Source organism: Haliotis rufescens, unplaced genomic scaffold (assembly GCF_023055435.1).
Source record: "Haliotis rufescens isolate VD_foot unplaced genomic scaffold, xgHalRufe1.0.p SCAF_9, whole genome shotgun sequence".
In the NCBI taxonomy this organism is placed as follows: Eukaryota; Metazoa; Mollusca; class Gastropoda; order Lepetellida; family Haliotidae; genus Haliotis; species Haliotis rufescens.
In genome coordinates, this window is record NW_025964383.1 from 48,972,517 (window position 1) to 48,999,276 (window position 26,760).

The 26,760-nt window shown below is 47.1% G+C and overlaps 1 protein-coding gene across 4 annotated transcripts in view; it reads left to right on the forward strand.

Annotated features, from left to right (window-relative positions):
• The window catches only part of LOC124123789 (von Willebrand factor D and EGF domain-containing protein-like), a 126,472-nt gene that overhangs the window by 90,375 nt on the left and 9,337 nt on the right, over positions 1-26,760 (forward strand). Inside the window, exons 1-17 of one of the 4 annotated variants that reach the window (XM_048390987.1) lie at positions 2,703-2,811; positions 6,312-6,698; positions 7,482-7,717; positions 11,487-11,576; positions 13,078-13,219; positions 14,430-14,635; positions 15,426-15,502; positions 16,061-16,124; positions 16,241-16,438; positions 18,261-18,469; positions 18,886-19,051; positions 19,742-19,892; positions 20,793-21,025; positions 21,373-21,641; positions 21,826-21,931; positions 22,524-22,632; positions 23,665-23,792. In XM_048390987.1, the coding sequence (XP_048246944.1) occupies positions 2,769-2,811; positions 6,312-6,698; positions 7,482-7,717; positions 11,487-11,576; positions 13,078-13,219; positions 14,430-14,635; positions 15,426-15,502; positions 16,061-16,124; positions 16,241-16,438; positions 18,261-18,469; positions 18,886-19,051; positions 19,742-19,892; positions 20,793-21,025; positions 21,373-21,641; positions 21,826-21,931; positions 22,524-22,632; positions 23,665-23,792 (2,814 nt within the window). In that variant the 5' untranslated portion in view covers positions 2,703-2,768. Of the gene's footprint in view, positions 1-2,702; positions 2,812-3,141; positions 3,162-6,311; positions 6,699-7,481; positions 7,718-11,486; positions 11,577-13,077; positions 13,220-14,429; positions 14,636-15,425; positions 15,503-16,060; positions 16,125-16,240; positions 16,439-18,260; positions 18,470-18,885; positions 19,052-19,741; positions 19,893-20,792; positions 21,026-21,372; positions 21,642-21,825; positions 21,932-22,523; positions 22,633-23,664; positions 23,793-26,760 lie in introns of those variants that run through there. The other 3 variants (XM_048390988.1, XM_048390986.1, XM_048390989.1) reach the window with 3 other exon arrangements.

Sequence of the window (26,760 nt, forward strand, 5' to 3'; positions counted from 1 at the left end):
GCATAGCCGGAAGAAAGGAGGGAAGTGTGTGATCTTCTTGTGTCCACCCCGTCACCTGTACAGTGGACAGAATAGCGGTAAGAAAGGAGGGAAGTGTGTGATCTTCTTGTGTCCACCCCGTCACCTGTATAGCGGCCAGGATATCGGGAAGAAAGGAGGGAAGTGTGTGATCTTCTTGTGTCCACCCCGTCACCTGTACAGTGGCCAGGATATCGGGAAGAAAGGAGAGAAGTGTGTGATCTTCTTGTGTCCACCCCGTCACCTGTATAGCGGCCAGGATATCGGGAAGAAAGGAGGGAAGTGTGTGATCTACTTGTGTCCACCCCGTCACCTGTACAGTGGACAGAATAGCGGGAAGAAAGGAGGGAAGTGTGTGATCTTCTTGTGTCCACCCCGTCACCTGTACAGTGGACAGAATAGCGGGAAGAAAGGAGGGAAGTGTGTGATCTTCTTGTGTCCACCCCGTTACCTGTACAGTGGCCACAATAGCGGGAAGAAAGGAGGGAAGTGTATGATCATCTTGTGTCCACCCCGTCACCTGTACAGTGGCCACGATAGCGGGAAGAAAGGAGGGAAGTGTGTGATCTTCTTGTGTCCACCCCGTCACCTGTACAGTTGCCAGAATAGCCGGAAGAAAGGAGGGAAGTGTGTGATCTTCTTGTGTCCACCCCGTCACCTGTACAGTGGCCACAATAGCGGGAAGAAAGGAGGGAAGTGTGTGATCTTCTTGTGTCCACCCCGTCACTCGTACAGCGGCCAGAATAGCGTGAAGAAAGGAGGGAAGTGTGTGATCTTCTTGTGTCCACCCCGTCACCTGTACAGTGGCCAGAATAGCGTGAGGAAAGGAGGGAAGTGTGTGATCTTCTTGTGTCCACCCCGTCACCTGTATAGCGGCCAGAATAGCGGGAAGAAAGGAGGGAAGCGTCCTAAAATGCCTTCCTGGTTTGGTTTGTACAATGCGGTGAGTACAAAGTCTGTTTCTCGCAGCGAGATGAATCGACGGAAGAACTGCATAAACCATGACAAGGCACATGATTTAGTGCACGAAGGTCAGGCACACACGATGTATAATCCTCAACACGACGCCAGTATGGGACGTAAATATACGTCCATGTCTGTAAACACGTCTTCCACCGGGTGTCCGTATGTCGCTGAAGGGTGTCATCGCACGTCGATGGTAATTGCACAAACGTGTTGGCATGTCTGACACTGGTCTACTGGGAAGAGAGTGTGAATGTTTAACATAATGTGTTTAGCTTGATCACGATGGTCCAAAACCAGAAGCAGACAAACCAGTGACTGAATGTATGAGCAACGATCCACCCCACAGCGGGTCACGATGACACGCAGTCAGTCGCGAAGTCATGACTTACATGTAAAGTATAGGACACCAATCATATCCCTGAAACCCCCAGGGAGTCCAAGAAATGGGTTTCTTCAGACCAAACTCTCAGACCATCCGACCTGATACACAATAGATATAGGCCTATGTCATCTAACTGTCACTGCGATTTGTTAGTTGTATTGTAGCGATGTCTAAACTTTTGACTGAGTATACCGACGGCTTATTCAGCTTTGACCAGCTGCAATCACCTGTGGTCATAAGTAATGGTTTGACGTGTCACCAAGCTAATCTCTAATTGTGCGTTGACTTTGTTAATCTCTTGTGGTGCATTGGCTCAGGTAATCACTGATGGTGCGGGGACTTTTTTAAGTCTCTGACGGTGCGTTGACTCAGTTAATCTCTTGTGGTGCGTTGACTCAATTAATTGTCTCAGTTATTCTCTGTTTGTACGTTGACTCAGTTAGATCTGTACATTGATTCAGTTAATCTCTGTTTGTACGTTGACTCAGTTAGATCTGTACATTGATTCAGTTAATCTCTGTTTGTACGTTGACTCAGTTAGATCTGTACATTGATTCAGTTAATCTCCGTTTGTACGTTGACTCAGTTAGATCTGTACATTGATTCAGTTAATCTCTGTTTGTACGTTGACTCAGTTAGATCTGTACATTGATTCAGTTAATCTCTGTTTGTACGTTGACTCAGTTAGATCTGTACATTGATTCAGTTAATCTCTTGTGGTGTGATCACCTTACTTTTGCTGTATGCTGTTATGCTGCTAACTGTATGTGTTGTTGTCTTGGCTGTTGGGGAACGCACAATTACTTCTCTTGAAAGAAATGCAAAAATGGGGAAGTTATCCGAAAAACTATTTTGAGAAATATATTAAGCTTTATTCTTCCTGTTTTTTCTATTGAGGATATTTTTACCTCGAGTGCACTTCCCCTGTTGGACGTGTTGATGTCGCTGCAGATGCCACTTATACACACTCTCCTGCTGTTAATTAACTTCATGATTTCACTGCCGTCGCATCCCTGTGTCATACACCAAGGCCTTGTACCTTTGTCAGCTTCAAGACGATTACACCTTAATCTCGTCAAAACACGCCAAGTCACGTACGAAAAATGTAGTCCTACCGCTGTTTCTTAACATGACGTCAATATTAGCGATTATGTGACAATACCTATATTCTACATATGGTTCAAAACAGTATGCGGATTGTTACGCCCTCACTCATGCTCCATAAAGAGGCGGAGCTACACGAGGCTTTCCCCCAAAGAATGTGACCTCTGATCTTGTGGGGACGATGTTTGGGGACACTTCCTTCGGCGGCCACGGTCCTGGCTTCCTGGAGGCCTCGCGCTGGTATATATAGCGGATTGCGAGGCTGCTTCACCATACACTCTGTGAATGACTTGCCGGGATGTTACTCAGGCTCTGTCTCCTCCTTCTGGCCCACCATGTCGGTAAGTCGAGTACATATATTTATATCTCCTCCTTCTGGCCCACCAAGTCGGTAAGTCGAGCATATCTGTTTATATCTCCTCCTTCTGGCCCACCATGTTGGTAAGTCGAGTATATCTGTCTATATCTCCTCCTTCTGGCCCACCATGCTGGTAAGTCGAGTACATATATTTATATCTCCTCCTTCTGGCCCACCATGCTGGTAAGTCGAGTACATATATTTATATCTCCTCCTTCTGGCCCACCATGTCGGTAAGTCGGGTATATCTGTTTATATCTCCTCCTTCTGGCCCACCATGTCGGTAAGTCCAGTATATCTGTCTATATCTCCTCCTTCTGGCCCACCATGTCGGTAAGTCGAGCATATCTGTTTATATCTCGGTCTGAGATTGTATATTCTTTTACGTCAACGGTATTTTTGCATTATTCACTTCTCCAATTTTAATTTATTGTATGTTCAATTATCAGACAACTGTTTAATTCTTAATTTACTACCGACAAAAACTGGTGAAATGGTTTTTTTATTGCCGCACTCAGCAATATACCAGCTACATGACGGTTGTCTGTAAATAATCGCCTTTTACATAAAGCATGGGTTTCTGAAGAGCGATTCTAACCCGGGTCTGAAATGATAGTGACAGTGTGATGACGATAAATGTCTGTAAAATTAATTCGAACATGCAGATCTTTATCTGGTGTGTCCACTGTGATTGGCGGGACATGCACGACTCCTGGTTGGCATACTGTTGACTAACTTGCGTATGGATGCCCTTGTATTGCCCGCCATTCCGGCTGCCATGTTACTTCAAGCCGGGCCACGTATTTACACCCTCACACGACGAATCATGGCAGACAATAGACCCCACCACCCTCGCTCTTCCCTCAATCGCTTATATTTACCAATCATTATGTACACTTTTATTTGTGTGATTATCCTCTTGTGAAGCATGTCAAGACTCATGATGAAAACAAGGCATTCCACAGCTTTCTTAAACGAGCCAAGGGTTTGGGACAATCACAATGTCATATTTTGTTGATGGTTTTGTACTGCTGGACGGTACAGAAATCAATGTCAACCAAGCGAAGTGCCATATCAAATCGGCCCATACTCATTTTTGTCAAGGAGAGGCTATCTGAACGACCACTGCATCGAGTTTATGTGCAGTGTGTTGAGCAGTTCAGCAACCCTGACGAGTCCTTCGCTTGGATGAGGTCGGCTGGCCTGAAAAATGAAACAGAAGGCTTTCTGTTTGCTGCTCAGGACCAGTCACTTCCCATTCGAAACCGTCAATGTGCGATTTAACATCAAAATGTAAATATATAATGTAGATTATGTAATGAGTTTAATGAGACTGTCCAAGATCATAGTCAGTGGATGCCAAGCTTTAGCACACACACAGTATCTTAAGCGACATGATGGATTGGCTCGATCATTTTATTACCGTCTTCGCCATGCTTGTGGTTTGACACAGAGGTCCATCCATGGTGCGACCCAGACTATGTAGAGGGCTTCGTGGAAAATGATATATACAAAGTTTTTTTTAATTGGCCCGTGTATAGCATCAGACGCATCCAGGCCAACAAACCTGATCTTGTCCTTTCTGATAAATCCGATGAAATCATTTATATGATTGAATTTCCTGTACCTTTTGACACGAATGTAATTGACAAGATACAGGAAAAACATGGCAAATATGTTTCGCTTTCGAAAAGTCACACTTGCATCCCAAGTACCAAGTTGTCCGACTCCCCATTGTTCTCGGTGCCTTAGGTCTGTTACCTCCCAATCTGTTTACTGACATTGGGTTTGCTACCAGGACAGGAATACAGCCCTTCTGACAATCTGGGTAATGCAGAAGGCTGCAGTGTTGGGGAGTCTTCACATTCTCCGAAAAGTTCTGTGTGGGTTTGACTTGGCAGCGCTTCCTGGGAGAAGTCCCATTTGCTATCTGGCCACCCGTGCCCCCGGTTACATCTTTAAGTAAACATACGTCTTAAACATCGGTTAGATATCGAATGACATAATATGATGAAGAGGGTATCGTAAATATCATGTTAAGTTAAAATATGTATTATGCTCGACAATGGCTAGCATAGCACAATGCAGTTGATAACGTATGCTATTTATGAAACACACTCGGTTTATAATCTATATAGATATGTTCCTCCAAAATATAAGTGCGTTGGTTAACTACCTGTGTAATTCACGTCGTGTTGGCATGTCGGGGACTTCACCAATGTGGCGACACCCACGAGCACGCGCAGATGAAGGAGCATACAGGCGGTGAATCTGGGAATCAGGGGACCCTGATACGACACAGAGACGTATCCCTAAACAACGAATATCATCGCTTTAGGTTGCACTGCATAATAACTGATGAAATCAATACAGATGAAAGTTGATTGGCAGGGAATAACACAGATGACAAACCCAGGCACAAACACTACCCCTTAGCTGACCTCCATGTCAGAATGTTGAGATTTGATTGCTTCATGTGATCGTATCCCGCCTGGGTTAGACATATGAGGGGAAATGAATCACTGATGTCCCACATCAGGCTACAGGTGGAACTCTCAGTGGAAAATAACTCTGTTGCACTCCGATACGGAGCAAAAAACTGCGCGTTTTCGCACGAGTCAATGAAAGTCACGTGACACTGCACAAGTCAACCTCAACAGTTGTTTTCTGTCAATTTGTTTTAATTTTATATAATGGCGGATCGAAACATGTCAGTATAATAAATTCATTGAAGGAGGGTTATAGATGGATATATGCGCCCCCGATGCTCGGGCGCGTGATGTAAACGTAACGCGGGATGCATTAACAACACCACAAATACCCTTCGTGATGGTGCGAAAACTTATCATATATTATATGTGACCAACTGGCTACTATAATAAATATATTTAATACTTGCCCATTCGGCAGTATGTTAACGTTATACCTGTATACTCCTCTAGTAACATGGAGATTATGAAATAGAATGTTACGTTTGTTTTTCGCACTCAGCAATATTCATGCTCCTGGACCAGACAATCCAGTGATTGATATCATGAGCATCGATCCAGCACATGAGATACAATGGCGTGGATCAACAAGAATATTTAGAACACTGTAGGAGAACACTGTTTGACAATGTGGAGTTTACGCATGAATCGAAGTCAGACGAATCGTATTGGCATCTCTCAGTCCCCACCTGGAATGAAATCTACACCTCTGTCAAACCTGAGTCGTATATACATGTGATACTGTCTTATACCGCGAACCTGCGCAAGGTGAGCGGACTGTGTATTGAATGTGGACAATATATTCTGCTCCATTGATATACGGGGAGATCGGGTAGTCTAGTGGTTAAAGCGTTCCCTCGTCACGCCGAAGATCCTGGTTCGATTCGCGACATGGGGCAATGTGTGAAGCCCATTTCTGGTGTCCCCCGCAGTGATATCTCTGTAATACCATACCCACACTCACTCATTCCATTGATATACTTCTATTTTTCAGCCTGCCAAGACCTCGACCCCTGCATAGCGTACACCAACATGACCGACATTACGAGGGATGTATATAACACGCCGCGGCAAGGCGACAGACTCATCTGCGACCTCGACCTTCAGCCCGGGTGGTACCGACTGGTGGATGGCCTGATGCCGACACACTGCCTTCAGCCATTCAGCTGCGGCACCCAGGCGCCAATATGGCTGAACGGAAGCGTACCTTTACAAGCGCAAGGCACCGTGCGCATGACGGCGTGCGCGAATACTATTCCGACCAATGGCAGCACAGGCGCTTGCTGCGGTACTAAGATCCCGATTGATGTGCGGAACTGCGGGCAGTTTGTCGTGTACTGCCTCCGGCGTCCCCCCGCCTGCCCCATGGCGTATTGCATAGGTACAATCACCGCACGTCTTTTGCTTCTCGTTTTGCTTAAAATCGCGAGATATGTTTAATTATTACCACACACGTATACACGGAGGGTCACGTGTCCTGTCACGCATGTCATCTGGAAACAAGCAGATTCGGAAACCAGAACCAAAAAGCAGTCTGCCTTCCTCGTTTTTCTTTCTAGACTGACACTGTTTTTTGTTCTGTTCGTCTTCTAGGCTATGGACATGTTACTTATGTTGCACTTTGTTTATGTGTGTATATATGTGTTGTATGATGAAGCACTTAATATGATGCATGTTGTTTTACGTCCGTCCCAAGCACTGCTTATTATATCGTGCTATTTTTAGCGTCACTGAGGTTTTCTACACATAAGTCCCAACACTTCTATCCTTTGTTGTGCATATTTCATTGTGACGCATTTTTAATCACGAGTTATTTCAGGTCTTCAAGCCTATGTGTAGCGGTCGATGACTTTCTTTTACGTCTGATCTAATTACGTCAAGACGGAAATTCACTAGCTTTGACAATATCGTTATGGACATGAGTAATGCTTGAAGATAGATTGAGTTCTGTTGGTGGGAGGTATTACTGTGAGTACAGTTGTGGGTTTTATCAAACGTGTCGGCTCACATCAGATCAAGATTTACTCGTTGACCATGTACACCTTGTTATGCAGTATAAATGTACAGTTTGCCTTGTCCCAGATTATCCATCCTCCCAATGTTTAGTACATAAACCCATGTCGGTGGCTAATGAGTCCACGTGACCATCTGTTTCGGAATTCAGAATCGGCTCCGAGGATGGCTTCTCCGCCAGTCCTCACCGGACCGGAAATCATCGGAGACCGCTTCCGGTTTGCTTGTGGCATATCCTTCCAGCGGGGCATTCAGAACATCGCCTTCAATGTCACGTGGTCCTTTGACGGAGTGGACATCCCAACTCGCCCCGCAGACATCCTCACTGGGGACCAGAGAATCGCTTTCCTTTACCAGGAGGCCTGGAGAGGCAACGTCGGCAAGACGGTGAGTTGTGGAGAGGTACAAGACTAAGATGTTATATAAGTCAGCTGTAAGACCCGTGTGGAGACATAGAAAGACTGAGATGTTATATAAGTCAGCTGTAAGACCCGTGTGGAGAGGTACAAGACTAAGATGGTATATGAGTCAGCTGTAAGACCCGTGTGGAGAGGTACAAGACTAAGATGGTATATGAGTCAGCTGTAAGACCCGTGTGGAGAGGTACAAGACTAAGATGGTATATGAGTCAGCTGTAAGACCCGTGTGGAGAGATACAAGACTAAGATGGTATATGAGTCAGCTGTAAGACCCGTGTGGAGAGGTACAAGACTAAGATGGTATATAAGTCAGCTGTAAGACCCGTGTGGAGAGGTACAAGACTAAGATGGTATATAAGTCAGCTGTAAGACCCGTGTGGAGAGGTGCAAGACTAAGATGGTATATAAGTCAGCTGTAAGACCCGTGTGGAGAGGTACAAGACTAAGATGGTATATGAGTCAGCTGTAAGACCCGTGTGGAGAGGTACAAGACTAAGATGGTATATGAGTCAGCTGTAAGACCCGTGTGGAGAGGTACAAGACTAAGATGGTATATGAGTCAGCTGTAAGACCCGTCTGGAGAGGTACAAGACTAAGATGATATATGAGTCAGCTGTAAGACCCGTGTGGAGACATACAAGACTAAGATGGTATATGAGTCAGCTGTAAGACCCGTGTGGAGAGGTACAAGACTAAGATGGTATATAAGTCAGCTGTAAGACCCGTGTGGAGAGGTACAAGACTAAGATGGTATATAAGTCAGCTGTAAGACCCGTGTGGAGAGGTACAAGACTAAGATGGTATATAAGTCAGCTGTAAGACCCGTGTGGAGAGGTACAAGACTAAGATGGTATATGAGTCAGCTGTAAGACCCGTGTGGAGAGGTACAAGACTAAGATGGTATATAAGTCAGCTGTAAGACCCGTGTGGAGAGGTACAAGACTAAGATGGTATATGAGTCAGCTGTAAGACCCGTGTGGAGAGGTACAAGACTAAGATGGTATATGAGTCAGCTGTAAGACCCGTGTGGAGAGGTACAAGACTAAGATGATATATGAGTCAGCTGTAAGACCCGTGTGGAGACATACAAGACTAAGATGGTATATGAGTCAGCTGTAAGACCCGTGTGGAGAGGTACAAGACTAAGATGGTATATAAGTCAGCTGTAAGACCCGTGTGGAGAGGTACAAGACTAAGATGGTATATGAGTCAGCTGTAAGGACCGTGTGGAGACATACAAGGCTAAGACGTTATATAAGTCAGCTGTAAGACCCGTGTGGAGAGGTACAAGACTAAGATGGTTTATGAGTCAGCTGTAAGACCCGTGTGGAGAGGTACAATACTAAGATGGTATATGATTCAGCTGTAAGACCCGTGTGGAGAGGTACAAGACTAAGATGGTATATAGGTCAGCTGTAAGACCCGTGTGGAGAGGTACAAGACTAAGATGGTATATGAGTCAGCTGTAAGACCCGTGTGGAGAGGTACAAGACTAAGATGGTATATAAGTCAGCTGTAAGACCCGTGTGGAGAGGTACACGACTAAGATGGTATATGAGTCAGCTGTAAGACCCGTGTGGAGAGGTACAAGACTAAGATGGTATATGAGTCAGCTGTAAGACCCGTGTGGAGAGGTACAAGACTAAGATGGTATATGAGTCAGCTGTAAGACCCGTGTGGAGAGGTACAAGACTAAGATGGTATATGAGTCAGCTGTAAGACCCGTGTGGAGAGGTACAAGACTAAGATGGTATATGAGTCAGCTGTAAGACCCGTGTGGAGAGGTACAAGACTAAGATGGTATATGAGTCAGCTGTAAGACCCATGTGGAGAGGTACAAGACTAAGATGGTATATGAGTCAGCTGTAAGACCCGTGTGGAGAGGTACAAGACTAAGATGGTATATGAGTCAGCTGTAAGACCCGTGTGGAGAGGTACAAGACTAAGATGGTATATAAGTCAGCTGTAAGACCCGTGTGGAGAGGTACAAGACTAAGATGGTATATGAGTCAGCTGTAAGACCCGTGTGGAGAGGTACAAGACTAAGATGGTATATGAGTCAGCTGTAAGACCCGTGTGGAGAGGTACAAGACTAAGATGATATATGAGTCAGCTGTAAGACCCGTGTGGAGACATACAAGACTAAGATGGTATATGAGTCAGCTGTAAGACCCGTGTGGAGAGGTACAAGACTAAGATGGTATATAAGTCAGCTGTAAGACCCGTGTGGAGAGGTACAAGACTAAGATGGTATATGAGTCAGCTGTAAGGACCGTGTGGAGACATACAAGGCTAAGACGTTATATAAGTCAGCTGTAAGACCCGTGTGGAGAGGTACAAGACTAAGATGGTTTATGAGTCAGCTGTAAGACCCGTGTGGAGAGGTACAATACTAAGATGGTATATGATTCAGCTGTAAGACCCGTGTGGAGAGGTACAAGACTAAGATGGTATATAGGTCAGCTGTAAGACCCGTGTGGAGAGGTACAAGACTAAGATGGTATATGAGTCAGCTGTAAGACCCGTGTGGAGAGGTACAAGACTAAGATGGTATATAAGTCAGCTGTAAGACCCGTGTGGAGAGGTACACGACTAAGATGGTATATGAGTCAGCTGTAAGACCCGTGTGGAGAGGTACAAGACTAAGATGGTATATGAGTCAGCTGTAAGACCCGTGTGGAGAGGTACAAGACTAAGATGGTATATGAGTCAGCTGTAAGACCCGTGTGGAGAGGTACAAGACTAAGATGGTATATGAGTCAGCTGTAAGACCCGTGTGGAGAGGTACAAGACTAAGATGGTATATGAGTCAGCTGTAAGACCCGTGTGGAGAGGTACAAGACTAAGATGGTATATGAGTCAGCTGTAAGACCCATGTGGAGAGGTACAAGACTAAGATGGTATATGAGTCAGCTGTAAGACCCGTGTGGAGAGGTACAAGACTAAGATGGTATATGAGTCAGCTGTAAGACCCGTGTGGAGAGGTACAAGACTAAGATGGTATATAAGTCAGCTGTAAGACCCGTGTGGAGAGGTACAAGACTAAGATGGTATATGAGTCAGCTGTAAGACCCGTGTGGAGAGGTACAAGACTAAGATGGTATATGAGTCAGCTGTAAGACCCGTGTGGAGACATACAAGACTAAGATGGTATATAAGTCAGCTATAAGACCCGTGTGGAGACATACAAGACTAAGATGGTATATAGGTCAGCTATAAGACCCGTGTTGTGACACACAAGACTAAGATGGTATATAGGTCAGCTATAAGACCCGTGTTGAGACATACAAGACTAAGATGGTATATAAGTCAGCTATAATCATTTTCCTGAAATGTTTAGGATTTGTGTTTCATTTTACTGTTGACCTTTAGGTGAGTGTCAATATGTTGTTAGTATCTGATTTCTTGATAAAAGTAAGGACCAACAATATGGTGAATAAAGTATGCCACTTCACTCACCTCGCCAGCGTGGAAGTGCTGTAAAATCAACAACTCTCGTACGTATGTGTTTTCTGCATAGGAAAAGTTATTCTCAAACAGTATTAAAGCAGTCATTCTTAAACATTATACGTTCTCAAAATTTATAAAAATTAATCATTCTCAAACTTTATGCAAGTTGTTATTTTCAAACCCCAAACCCAAACCGTTATACAAGTAGACGACTGCATTGGCGAGAGTGTCGCTGTGAGGAGACCAGGTCGCCTCCGAGTTTGTCATGGCTGCCTTGTGTCTTACAGCTCCGCTGCAGGGCCGATGCTTACTACGTGACTACACCCAACGTCAGGAGCGCCATCCTCACCAGCAACGGCTACTTCGGGGGAGTGAGGGTAGGTTATGTCTGCATACTTCTGCATAGATTGTGCGAAAGTGTGTATTCACTACACAATACTATGTATTGCCCAGAAGCATTTGTATACGTAACGTTTATAAGTTGACATAGTTCGTTTAAGGATGACTCACATGCCCCAAACATACCCCACGTCAATATCCTCCACTACACACCACTTACATGCCACACCTAGCCCACCACGCCCTTATCCTCCACCACACACCACTTACATGCCACGCCACGACATTATCCCCCACTAAACACCACTTACATGCCACACCACGCCCACCACGCCCTTATCCTCCATTTCACACCACCTACATGCCACACCACGCCATTATCCCCCACTTCACACCACCTACATGCCACACCACGCCATTATCCCCCACTTCACACCACTTACATGCCACACCACGCCCAACACGCCATTATCCCCCACTTCACACCACCTACATGCCACACCACGCCATTATCCCCCACTTCACACCACTAACATGCCACACACCACGCTATTATCCCCCACTTCACACCACCTACATGCCACACCACGCCATTATCCCCCACTTAACACCACCTACATGCCATACCACGCCCACCACGCCATTATCCCCCACTTCACACCACCTACATGCCACACCACGCCATTATCCCCCACTTCACACCACTAACATGCCACACCACGCCATTATCCTCCACCACACACAACTTACATGCCCCCTCCCCCCCCCCCCCCCCCCCCCCCCCCTCCCCACACACACACACCACACTGACCACACTTCGACCACACCCATCCCACACACTGAGCACACGCTGGTCACATGGTGCCTTGTGTTCTGGCGGTAACCATGATGTTTTTCCGGCCGACACCTGGAGCTATTTGTGAAATCTAGGCCACACATTTTGTAAGGAAGTTAAATAGTTATTTCCCACCAGGGGTGGTCGGGTAGCCTAGTGGTGAAAGCGTTCGCTCGTCATGCCGAAGACCTGGTTTCGATTCCCGACATGGGTACAATGTGTGAAGCCCATTTCTGGTGTCCGCGCCGTGATATTGCTTGAATATTGCTTAAATCGGCGTAAAACCATACTCACTCACTCACTATTTCCCACTAAATGCTTGCGACCTTGAGATGTGTGGGTTTTTTTTAATGTACAATAACGTCAACGACTTTACGTTTTAATCTGCCTATCACATACTTCCTGCTGCTGTGACATATGCCGTAATCCATAAGAGATCCTGAAGCAAGTCTATTTCTGAAACATAACATGCAGCGTCAAATATGTTGTTTTCCTAATTAATGCTAGTTCCATTGCGAGGTGTTTTGTTACTCGCGCTCTCATTGAATGTATGATGTTACAAACTGAGCGACACTCCTAATCCTGTCAACACGCACCTGCTGGACACTAAGCCGCTATTAGCATGTGTCAAGGCTGCAAGTTTCCTATCTGTGTCAGTGTGTCGTCTCGGTGTGACTATTGAACGTACGTGACTCTCTTCCCAGGTCGCGCCGCCGGTCGTGACTGTACGAGAGGCAGGGGGACCCCAGCAGATCAACGTGACGTCAACGCTTCCGGTTTTGTGCACAGGCGCACAGCAACGTTGTAACATTCACCTTGACATTGACGTCACAGGCGGAAGTTGGGGTGAGGCCATTATTGGATATTCTGATAGGATTATCTGACATTGTTGGCCAACTATCGTTAGTTCCGTTGGAAAATAAATACAACCGTTTCACACTAACTCTAAATGCTTTGGTTGTTTTCTCGTAAGGAATTTTATCTTTATTTTTTCGCATGAACAAAGAAAAAACATTTGTCGCGTGACTTTGGCAGTGTACAGCGTGTTGTACAATCATAGTGTATTGTTGTACTGTGTTTGTCGGGGTACCGCGGCACGCAAATAAACCAAGTCACCACGTTCGACAACCAGATCCATTTGATGACCGACAAACATAAGATGCTAGGGACCTATTCTAACCCTGAATCCCCGGGGCGACCATCGTGTATTGTACAATTTGCATCGTACATCGTGTATTGAAAAAAACTCAGCTGAACACGTGAACCGTTGTTCATATTCTACGTTTCTATTTTCACACCTTTTTTAGGCCTTTCTTAATCATTGCTGACTCGTTATTTCAATATGCTATTTGCACATAGTCATATAGTATTTGGCGGAGGGCTGTGTGGGGTGTGTGTCGGGGAACGAGTGGACCCGTCGTCTGAGGCGTCTGAGTTACGTCCATCAGGACCTATGGTTGTAGATTCGAATCCCGCTTCGCCCCGATTATGTCGCAAGGTGTATCAGCATCATGCCTGTTCACGTGACAAAAGCGGAGTTAATACAACTCATTCACTCACTCAATTTTGTAATAGTTTAATGTCCTCATATACCCTGTATTCACAATTTCATACACACGAAAGGTGAGTACCCCTCAGAAAACCAGGGATTTATTCGACAGTGTGAATAAGTATGTTTTTACACCGCAATATTCCAGCAATATTACGGTAGGGGACACCAGAAATGGGCTTCACTCATTGTACCAACTTTGGGATTCGAACCCGGGTTCTTGTCGTGACGACCGAACGCTGTATATATTCACCAGGCCATAACACCGTCAACGTGACGATGTCGCAGGCAGTAGCAGCAGTTATCTCTTGAGTTCATAGTCGTCATGGATACAGCATGAACTACACTTGGGAAATATTTCCACCTGACTTCTGGTTTCGCCTACCTCCGTGTATGAGGATGTATGAACACAAGACAAGTTAATGACCACCAGTTTCTTTCATATTCCTACAGTTAATCAGTCATGTCATGTTTTGGTAGTATACAACTTTTTGTTACTGTCACCAGAGGACATCGCGACAGCCAATCAGTGCCTCCTCTTGCTGACACGTGACCACTGGGACCTCAACACCCGCACCGCCACCATCTCCACCACCGTCCAAGCCACCAGGGACTTCGTTAGGGACGGCAACCAGGAACTCCATGTCACCTTCATCGCCAACTACATCAACGCCCCGGACATCTGGCGGGGCTACAGACTGCCTCGACTCAGGGTAGGTGCGCCCGCCAGGTGGCCTGACTGTCCGTGACAAATCTGCGGTGATGTTCAAAGTGAGAAGTGTGCGTGACTTATCGTATGGGTGACATGACTGTCACGTGCAGGTGTCACGGTTACTCGAGCATGGCGTGTGGTAACAGTTATACAACAGGGTGTATCGTGAACACGGCCGGGTCATGCTGTCCCGTGTCTCACTGTGAACGTTGCGATACTCCCTTACGTTAGGACCGCCTCCGTGGTGTAGTGGATAGAGTGTCTGCCCTGAGAGCGGAAGGTTGGTGGTTCGGCGAAATCCGCGACATGCTGAACCATCTCACCAACCACAATGTTGACACTGGTAGGCGGGTCAACCTGTACATTAACACAATGTCACGATCATGTAACTATGACAAACGACAGAAATAAGAACGCACTATAGTAATTTAGTAAATTATTTCATTTTATTTGTGTAACGATTTCAAAGTGTAAGCACTTGCTTTTTGTAGCTACGCCACTGGAAGTAAGTTAGAAGATGGTGTGCGGTGGTAAACGTCTAAGACCTGCATCACACGGGCTTTCCTCCCACATTAAGCTGACACGCCGTGATAAAAGGGGAATACTGTTCAAAGCGACGTTAACACCAAACCTCATTCACTCATGTGTTTTATGACCAGCTGATAGATGCTATCCTTCTGATATACTGTAGGTGTTCGCAAAATTAATCCCAATAAACTACAGTTAAGTGTTCACTGTATTTAGTCCTATAAACTGTACATGTTCACAACATCGAACACATCCTGCTGCAGGTATTCACAGTGGATGGGGAGACGCGACGCTGCTCGGCATTTGCAGATCCACACATCAGAACATTCGAGGGTCGAGAGTAAGTGTCACTCACTGGTCACATCACGGGGACGAGGCGCGATTTCTGTGTCGTCAACACGTGAGGGTCCGATCACGTGGGTCGGAATGTTGTAGTGAACTATTTTGTCTCAGAAAAGAGTTGACGATAATGCTTAAAAAGAGGCCATCATCGTTTTCTCAATACAATTTAAGTACTGAGACAGTCTATGTTAAAGCATGGGCGATTGCCTCAGCGTTAGGATAGCCATAAGTCTGTTAAAGTATGGGCGATAACGTGTAATAACGCAACGAAAGTCATACGTCTATGCTAAAGTAAGGGCGATATGATTGCCTCAGCCGTAAGTCTATGTTAATGCATGCGCGATAGATTGCCATAGCGGTACAACCATCGTAAGTCTATGTTAAAGTATGGTTGATAGATTGTCATAGAACTAAGATTGTTTTGAGGCAGGGACCTGATATGTACCCAACACCGTGTGAACGCTCTCACGCTTATCCGCGAGACTGTCACGATTATGTATTACTGATGTGGTCTCTTGATACATCATCTTCTTCATCTTCTGGGTTCTCTCCTCAGCACCTTGCATCTCTACGAGGTCGGGGACTTCGTACTGCTGAGGAGCACGCAGCGCCAGTTTGAGGTAAGACCGCCTTGAGTGCACCTGTGTCTCTCTGTACATCAGTACCGTCGGGCTGTGTGTACAGCTGTGGTCTCCAGAGCCTAGAGAATTTATTAAACAGAAGTCTCTCCCACCAGGTGAACATCAGAACCAACGAGTGCGTGGGTCGCGCCTGCGTGTGTGCCGTCGCCATCATGGACGGCCCTGACACCATCGCCATCGACGTGTGCCGCCAGCGGTGGGGTGCCCCGCCCGCCCGGGTGCGGATTGTGTCAGGGGGGAGCCTGGCTGCGGGGACACAGATCAAGCGGACGAACGACGGCAGGAACTTTATGGTAGGTCATTTAAGAATTGACTTTCGCTTTGTGTGAGTTCAGTGGAGTGTGTACCTTCATAGAGTGAGGGCCAAGCGCTTAGTTCAAGATTAACGGTTCGAAATGCAACAACGCTTCTGTATTTATTCGTGCTAGAGAATTCCAAAAGTAGTCTGTCAGTGTTTACGTCCTTTCAAGAATACAGTCTCGTGAAAAACGCTGAACGTCAAAATGCGTCGTTCATTCACTGATGAACGAAAGTAACGCGGTCATGTGACCGACCTCTCGTCCAATTGAAAAGCCGCATTTCGTGTAAACTTCACATTAAAATTAAATTATTCCTGGATATATCCACGCTCTGGACTGAGTAAGCATACAGACACACACTTCCTGTGGGTGAACATATACTCCCTTTGTAGTCTGTATATGACAAGAACAGTGAAGTATTTGTGCAGACATCTTCATCTTCATCGTGACTCTCACAGATTACCTCGCCAAGCCTTCGTGTTAACATCACTGGATGAGGTGGGCAGACTGACATCAATAAAAAAGCCCTTTGCTTAGTTCAGGTTTCGGACTGGTCTGGGTACAAGAAAAACAGAGATATAACATTATTTCTTTATGAATTCAGAAAAGACTATCTGATAATCTCTACTGTAACTGGACTTTGTCTATAGAATTATCCTCGAAATGTAATTACAATGTTCAGTGTTGAAACCTGTGTTGAACGTAGAACGTTATTCAACAAGTTACATTCCACATTACATAAAGATGTATATTTGAAAGTGAAGTTGTAATTTTTACCGTTTAAATGTTGAACTTGGAAGAAACAGTCATGTTCCCCATAATGAGCGATTCTCCGATGTTTGTTCTGTCCAGAAACCGTGAATACGTCGAGGATGAATACCACGTGATGTTTATATGAGAACGATATAAGAAGATGGAACTCCTCGCCATATTACACTGAATATTCATCTCTTGTGACATTCCCACAGCTGATGCAAATAATATTGTCCTTCATAATATCGATGTATTCTTAGCAAAAACGTTCAAATTAAGAAATTCTTAATACCTTTTATTCATGAATGAAATTTCTATGTGCATGGTCTTTACTCCAGCATGCGTAATTTACCATGCCAAGTTAATGAATTATGGGCCGGTGGACTGTTACTGAAAGACACATGTCTGTCTATATAATCATGTCTGACTCTGTGTAGACCGACACTGGCTTGTTGTGGCTGGGCATCTCTAATCTGTAGTACGTGACGTACTGTTCCCGAGCAACTATTATACATATTAATCAGCATAAGCCTCCATCTTATCTGCTTAACGTCCAACGGATTTCTGGTCAACACGGAACTGGACTGACCGACATTAAGATGATAGACGTGCTGACATGACACACAATATATACTCACCATCAAAAGAAACGCGAACCATAGAAACATATGGATACGTATGTACATTAAGAAGAGATGTTTCCAATGTGTAGCACTTAATGCCAGAACTAACAATCAGTCAAGTGTTACCACAAAGTGTCTTTAATCTTGTCATGATATGCTGCACATGATTTCCAAACTGTACACGCTAATCCTGCACGAGACAAATGGTGCATCTCGAGTCATGGATCTATGACGTCACATGTGATGCGTTTATGAGCATCGGTTCACATAACATACCAGTATGTTCGTATGTGCATCGAGCTATTCTAATATCTCTTGAATATGAGTAAGTCTTCATTTATTAACCAACAAGCATGGTAGTCGCGTTTCGTTTGGCGGTGAGTATAGTACACACATGCCTGAGTCAGTTTTAATGACGTCATCTGATGCACGTGTTCCAGATATCCTTCGCGTCAGGGTCATGGCTACGCGTGCAGGACTTCGCCACGTATATCAACGTGGAGGTGCAGGTGCCGGCGGAGGACTTCGGACACGTGCAGGGCATATGTGGCACGTTCGACGGTAACCCTGACAACGAGCTGAGAGGCCCGGATGGACAAACGTTCGAGCTCAACAATAACGTCCCCACTCTGTTCTTCCGATCCTGGAGGTAAGGAGGCGCCAGTCGCTAGTGTTGCCCATGTGAACATAGGTGTAGCATTCTGTGTGTGTAGTCTCGTGGGTACAGCGTTCACTCGTCACGCCGAAGCCCGGGTTCCATTTCCATTTCCATTTCTGGTGTCCCCTGCCGTAAGTGGCGAAACAGGCAACCCTCCAATTCAGAAGATTTCATTCTCGATTGAGACTGTGTGACATGTACCTATTTCTTAAAAATATTTGAGACAGTTTTATAGTATTGATTCACTGATTTATAAATTCATCAAATTCCTTTGGATAATTTGTTGTTCAACTATTTGCACTAAACTCAGCCAGTCTAAATCTTGTCCCGGGTGCAGTATGTGACAGCATCTACCATATAGGTCCTTCCGGCACCTGATACATAGAGCTATCTTCTGTTCCGCGCAGACTCCGAGTAGACCAGAGTTTGCTGAACGGTGCTACTCGCTCCCAACCCACCAGACGCGTCATCAGATACGACAACGTCAACATCGTCACCCAGTGTCTGTGCAACAACATCACTAGGACGGCTGACTGTGGAAACAACAGAGTGATACAAGACCCGGTCAGAAATGTGAGTCATACGTCCTTGTCATCCTTGTGTCATACGACCACCATACTCTGATCACGGCTGATCGTCACACAGGCTTCCATCATGCAATCTCATGTACGTTTGTTTATTCCAACACCATGCCCATTCTTCTCATATGACCTCACACACGTCATCCTCACGCACGTCACACACCTTATCCTCACAAACTTCAGCCTCACACACGTCATCCCCACAGTCGTCATTCTCACACAACACACACGTCACCCTCATACACCTCACCGTCACACACGTCACATACGTCATCCTCACACACTTCAGCCTCACACACGTCATCCCCACAGTCGTCATTCTCACACAACACACACGTCACCCTCATACACCTCACCGTCACACACGTCACATACGTCATCCTCATACACGTCATCCACACAGTCGTCATCCTCAAACAGGTCATCCTCAAATATGATCTTTGCTGCGTCCAGTTCCGAGTCAGACTGGCTCAATTGTAAGAGAAGACTAAATAGATCGGGTTGGAGAATTTGTGTTCCTGTCCTTTACGACGGCGCGGGGACGGTGCTCATACTATCAATCACTGGTTGTCTGATTCAGACTTGATGTTATTCTCCCCTGACACATATTGGTATATTGGAGACTGAGAACAAGCCACACTTTCATCCTCGCCAGCATCTAAATAACGCCCACTGGTTTCAGCTCTGCCGGTCGTGTCACGATGTCACGGATAGAGTTGTAACGCGGACTCAAAATGCATCGGTGATAGACGACGACAACGACGAGCCTGCAGTCCGCGTCACCGGCCCCACTGCCGTCCCCGACAGGCCCAACTTCAGGACGATGATTAACTGTGAGTAGCTTCTAGAACTACTGTACGATCATGTCAGGCTGACGCCTACACATAGGACAACACACCATTCAGTTGTCCCATCAGATGCCGCTTTCTGTTCTCGGGGAGACCTGTCGTCAAAAGTTACACGTCGGTCGAGTAGCTGTGGGGTGTGTTTTTATTAAGACACAAGTGAAGTTGTCGCACACCCGACATTGACTCGCATCGCTGTTTACAGTTCTTGCTGCTATTTATACCCACTATCAGTAAGTAACATTGGATAAGTTATGGCATCAATGAAGACAGAGTGTACTGTATAATGTCCATATTATTCATATGTAACGTGTCGGTGTCAATGCCTTTACCAGGCAAGTCAATGTTCAAGTCAATGTACAAGTCACTGTACAAGTCAATGTACTATCTTGTTATGACCCCACAGTCAGCAACTGTCCCAGCACTCAACACGGGAGTAGTGACGTAGGGTGGCACACAGGTTAAAGTCACGACCGGTTAGGTTTACCCCCTAGTGTCACCTGCCGGTCGCACATCGGCCCACATTGTGTAACAGACAATAAGCATTGTTCGATAAACGGATCAACGAATGTGTAAATTTTCTCATAACGCTTATAAATGGGGATTCAGCCTCTGCTGGAAAACCATTAAGACAAAATTACATACTAGCGCGTCTAAGAATTGGTCTCCGCCAACTCATGTTTGTCGTAAGAGACGACAAACGGGATCAAGTGGCCAGGCTCGCTGACTTGGCTGATTTGCATTTCATCGTATCCCAGTTGCGTAGAGCGATGACCATGATGTCAATCACTGGCTTGCCTGGTCCAGACTCGTGTGTTTACAGATCGCCGTCACATAGAACTTGTCTGAATGCGGCGCTAAAGAAACACAAACACATTTCCCCTTCAGTTAACTTCACGGCGAGCGTGGGTATCAACGTCACAATCCTCACTCCAGGGGCTGAGGTTAACCCCTTTCCCCGCTTCAACCCCAACCTCCCCGTGCAGCCTCAGATCACCCAGGCCCGCGCCAACCAGCTGTGCCTCACCGCCATCGCAAACTTCACCCTCGGCGTCAGGTGCGCCACCATCGTCGGCTTCGACACCTCCGGTTTTGTGTCTTCCTGTGTTGAAGACATGGTTGTAAGTTTACCGTTTCTTTGCTCCATGTGTTTATCTCATGTTGTATTTCATTTTGATTGATTGATTGATTGATTGATTGATTGCAAAAAATCCTCCCAAAATCGATGAGTGAAATCTGTGCATATTTGTAACCATATCCATAACATGTATATCTTAGCTTTCAATGTTGTAGCTCACCTGAGTCAATACTATGTCAGTATTATGTCAATACTATGGTGAAAACATAACAAGTCACCCTTAAGACCCTATGGGAACAGTATACTGTATATACATATGGGTGGGGTACATTTTATCAAAAAAGCTGACCCTAAGGAATTATTCACCTGCAAGTACGTGTATTCTCCCAGGCAGCACAGACGACCGTCTTCCTGCAGGCGTCGGTATCCGCCCTGGAGGCGGGCTGCCAGGAAGCCATATTGAGAAACATCAGCAACTTCGGCACCGACGGCCAAGGGAGACGACTCCCACCACCAGAAGTTACCAAGAACATCTGTCCCAACCAGTGCAGCTTGAGGGGCGTGTGCAGCGCCGGCACGTGTCTCTGTGACGAGGGCTTCACTGCGCCAGACTGCTCCGTCCAAGTCGCGAGACCGCCACAGATCATCCGGATTATGAGGTCAGTGTTTGAGGTGGACACCGTGGCTGAGGTCAGTGTTAACAATGATTGTGTATTCCCCACGCCTGTACCTCCGGCCTGTATGTAGACGTGTATCTATGTTGTCCTTCGGCCTCTATGTGGTGAGTCCTGACATACGCTGTTATCACATCATACATACTCAGATCAATATGTTTCTCCCCAGGAACGGCCTGTGCAACTCTCGGAGACGTCCCTGTCGCATCGCCTTCCTCATCGTCGACAACTTCCATGAAACTCCAAACATCGCATGTAGAGTGCGGGATGTTAGAGTGAGTACGGGTTTACCATATAATATACTGTCTTTACTCGTAGTTATAGCGGAAGTGATAAGGCACAGGCGGAATCAAGAATCGGTCAAATCTGAAGCTGTGTTGATTTTTGACTGGGTTCCTGTCTTCTCGTCTGAACAGACAGGCGGCAGCAGATTAACCGAAGGCTGCGATTGGACAACACTAACAATGTCATTCATTGGTCCTCGGTATCGGACGGAAACCTGTAACCGGATATGGTCAAGTGGGCCGCATGTTGTCTGAAATCTCACAGTTTGAGCGAACAAACAGTGGAACAAGTTAATGTTGATGCTTATGAATTCCGTATGACTTGCATGCAGTCGTGGCTCGGCGAGGTTTTTCATATGCACAGCCACTTTTCCTTCTGTTATTCTTGGGTCCTCATCAGGGTTTTGTCACTATGGTCGAACACTGGGCTCGATACCGCTGACAGATCAATCGGAATGCTACACTGTGAACTGTCGTGAGGTTTTTCAGAGACAGTCTGACTGTTCTAGTTCATGTAATTCGTACCACAATCTCCCTTCATTAATACACCGGAACTTTATATACCCTTCCTGTGTTTCTACAGATAGATAACGGCAACCTGACGCCCGGAAACAACTTCTCGATCGTCCCCGCGGATTTCGAGAGTTCCCGAGAAGTCGGCTGTCACCTCCCTGATGCCAGAGTACCTGAAGGTAGACAGTGACGTCACGCAGCTTAACATGCCCGGATGTTGCATGGTGAACCCGTGAACATCCGGGTTGCAATTTGTCTTCAGCGTGTCGTAAAATGCAACTGGCGGGATCAGTTGATGCATGTCATCGTATCCCAATGGTCTATCACTGGTTTATAAAACCGTATCACTGTATTATTTACAGACCACCGTCATAAAGCTGGAACATTGTTGGGTGTGGCGTTAAACAACAAATGAATATGTTACATGATAAAGACTAATGTCTAAGACGTATGTCTAAGTGGTCAGACATGTGTTCAATGGTGTCTTTAAGAATGGCATGACTGCAATATGTTCGTCGTTCTGGGGCACGTTCCACAAAGTGATCTTAGCGCTATGATTGTCGTAAACCTATGTCAAAGTATGGGAGTTACGATCATCTTAGTGCCATGATTGTCGTAAACCTATGTCAAAGTATGGGAGTTACGATCATCTTAGTGCTATGATTGTCGTAAACCTATGTCAAAGTATGGGAGTAACGATCATCTTAGCGCTATGATTGTCGTAAACCTATGTCAAAGTAAGGGAGTTACGATCATCTTAGCGCTATGATTGTCGTAAACCTATGTCAAAGTATGGGAGTTACGATCATCTTAGCGCTAAGATTGTTTAGTGGAACGGGGCCCTGGTTGCTTGTATCAATGTAACATAAAGATGGTTGAGAAAACAGCGCAATGTGTTCGTATATCTCTGTGCGCGTGTCCTTGGGGTGAGGCGACTATGCGTGCCGTGAAAGGCGACTTTGCTTTGCCGTAAGAGGCGACTAACGGGATCGGTTGGTCCTGCTCGCTGACTTTGTTGATGCATGACATCGTTCCCAATTGCGTGGATCGATGCTCATGATATTAATCACTGGATTGTCTTGTTCAGACTCGATTATTTACAGACCGTCGTCATATAGCTTGAATAATGCTGAGTGCAGCGTTAAATGACAAACAAACACACAGACCTCGGGGTGAATCTCCACCCATCAAGTGTTGTGTTTCTCCTTCAGACCGGGCGCTGCATGGGTTCCTCATCTCACTCACAACAAACGGGGCGCTGTTCAGTAACGAGGTGCTCTACGTGGTGTACGACTCCCGCTGTCTCGCCTGTAACAGGATGGGCCAGTGTGGCATCAGGGTATGTGTGTCTCGCCTGTAACAGGATGGGCCAGTGTGGCATCAGGGTAGGTGTGTCACCTGTAACAGGATGGGCCAGTGTGGCATCAGGGTAGGTGTCTCGCCTGTAACAGGATGGGCCAGTGTGGCATCAGGGTACGTGTGTCACCTGTAACAGGATGGGCCAGTGTGGCATCAGGGTAGGTGTGTCACCTGTAACAGGATGGGCCAGTGTGGCATCAGGGTAGGTGTCTCGCCTGTAACAGGATGGGCCAGTGTGGCATCAGGGTAGGTGTGTCACCTGTAACAGGATGGGCCAGTGTGGCATCAGGGTAGGTGTATCTCGCCTGTAACAGGATGGGCCAGTGTGGCATCAGGAGAGGTGTATCTCGCTTGTAACAGGATGGGCCAGTGTGGCATCAGGGTAGGTGTCTCGCCTGTAACAGGATGGGCCAGTGTGGCATCAGGGTAGGTGTGTCTCGCCTGTAACAGGATGGGCCAGTGTGGCATCAGGGTAGGTGTATCTCGCCTGTAACAGGATGGGCCAGTGTGGCATCAGGGTAGGTGTGTCACCTGTAACAGGATGGGCCAGTGTGGCATCAGGGTAGGTGTGTTACCTGTAACAGGATGGGCCAGTGTGGCATCAGAGTAGGTGTGTCACCTGTAACAGGATGGGCCAGTGTGGCATCAGTGTAGGTGTGTTACCTGTAACAGGATGGGCCAGTGTGGCATCAGTGTAGGTGTGTTACCTGTAACAGGATGGGCCAGTGTGGCATCAGGGTAGGTGTATCTCGCCTGTAACAGGATGGGCCAGTGTGGCATCAGGGTAGGTGTGTCTTGCCTGTAACAGGATGGGCCAGTGTGGCATCAGGGTAGGTGTATATCGCCTGTAACAGGATGGGCCAGTGTGGCATCAGGGTAGGTGTGTCTCGCCTGTAACAGGATGGGCCAGTGTGGCATCAGGGTAGGTGTGTCTCGCCTGTAACAGGATGGGCCAGTGTGGCATCAGGGTAGGTGTCTCGCCTGTAACAGGATGGGCCAGTGTGGCATCAGGGTAGGTGTCTCGCCTGTAACAGGATGGGCCAGTGTGGCATCAGGGTAGGTGTGTCACCTGTAACAGGATGGGCCAGTGTGGCATCAGGGTAGGTGTGTCTCGCCTGTAACAGGATGGGCCAGTGTGGCATCAGGGTAGGTGTGTCACCTGTAACAGGATGGGCCAGTGTGGCATCAGGGTAGGTGTGTCTCGCCTGTAACAGGATGGGCCAGTGTGGCATCAGGGTAGGTGTCTCGCCTGTAACAGGATGGGCCAGTGTGGCATCAGGGTAGGTGTCTCGCCTGTAACAGGATGGGTCAGTGTGGCATCAGGGTAGGTGTGTCTCGCCTGTAACAGGATGGGCCAGTGTGGCATCAGGGTAGGTGTGTCTCGCCTGTAACAGGATGGGCCAGTGTTGCATCAGGGTAGGTGTGTCTCGCCTGTAACAGGATGGGCCAGTGTGGCATCAGGGTAGGTGGGTCTCGCCTGTAACAGGATGGGCCAGTGTGGCATCAGGGTAGGTGTCTCGCCTGTAACAGGATGGGTCAGTGTGGCATCAGGGTAGGTGTGTCTCGCCTGTAACAGGATGGGCCAGTGTGGCATCAGGGTAGGTGTCTCGCCTGTAACAGGATGGGTCAGTGTGGCATCAGGGTATGTGTGTCTCGCCTGTAACAGGATGGGTCGGTGTGGCATCAGGGTAGGTGTCTCGCCTGTAACAGGATGGGCCAGTATGGCATCAGGGTAGGTGTGTCTCGCCTGTAACAGGATGGGTCAGTGTGGCATCAGGGTAGGTGTGTCTCGCCTGTAACAGGATGGGCCAGTGTGGCATCAGGGTAGGTGTGTCTCGCCTGTAACAGGATGGGCCAGTGTGGCATCAGGGTAGGTGTGTCTTGCCTGTAACAGGATGGGCCAGTGTGGCATCAGGGTAGGTGTCTCGCCTGTAACAGGATGGGTCAGTGTGGCATCAGGGTAGGTGTATCTCGCCTGTGACAGAATTGGTCAGTGTGGCATCAGGGTAGGTGTGTCTCGCCTGACAGAATGGGCCAGTGTGGCATCAGGGTAGGTGTGTCTCGCCTGTAACAGGATGGGCCAGTGTGGCATCAGGGTAGGTGTCTCGCCTGTAACAGGATGGGTCAGTGTGGCATCAGGGTAGGTGTGTCTTGCCTGTAACAGGATGGGCCAGTGTGGCATCAGGGTAGGTGTCTCGCCTGTAACAGGATGGGTCAGTGTGGCATCAGGGTAGGTGTGTCTCGCCTGTTACAGGATGGGTCAGTGTGGCATCAGGGTAGGTGTCTCGCCTGTAACAGGATGGGCCAGTGTGGCATCAGGGTAGGTGTGTCTCGCCTGTAACAGGATGGGCCAGTGTGGCATCAGGGTAGGTGTGTCTCGCCTGTAACAGGATGGGCCAGTGTGGCATCAGGGTAGGTGTCTCGCCTGTAACAGGATGGGTCAGTGTGGCATCAGGGTAGGTGTGTCTCGCCTGTAACAGGATGGGCCAGTGTGGCATCAGGGTAGGTGTCTCGCCTGTAACAGGATGGGTCAGTGTGGCATCAGGGTAGGTGTGTCTCGCCTGTAACAGGATGGGTCGGTGTGGCATCAGGGTAGGTGTCTCGCCTGTAACAGGATGGGCCAGTGTGGCATCAGGGTAGGAGTGTCTCGCCTGTAACAGGATGGGTCAGTGTGGCATCAGGGTAGGTGTGTCTCGCCTGTAACAGAATGGGTCAGTGTGGCATCAGGGTAGGTGTGTCTCGCCTGACAGAATGGGCCAGTGTGGCATCAGGGTAGGTGTGTCTCGCCTGTAACAGGATGGGCCAGTGTGGCATCAGGGTAGGTGTCTCGCCTGTAACAGGATGGGTCAGTGTGGCATCAGGGTAGGTGTGTCTCGCCTGTAACAGGATGGGCCAGTGTGGCATCAGGGTAGGTGTCTCGCCTGTAACAGGATGGGTCAGTGTGGCAT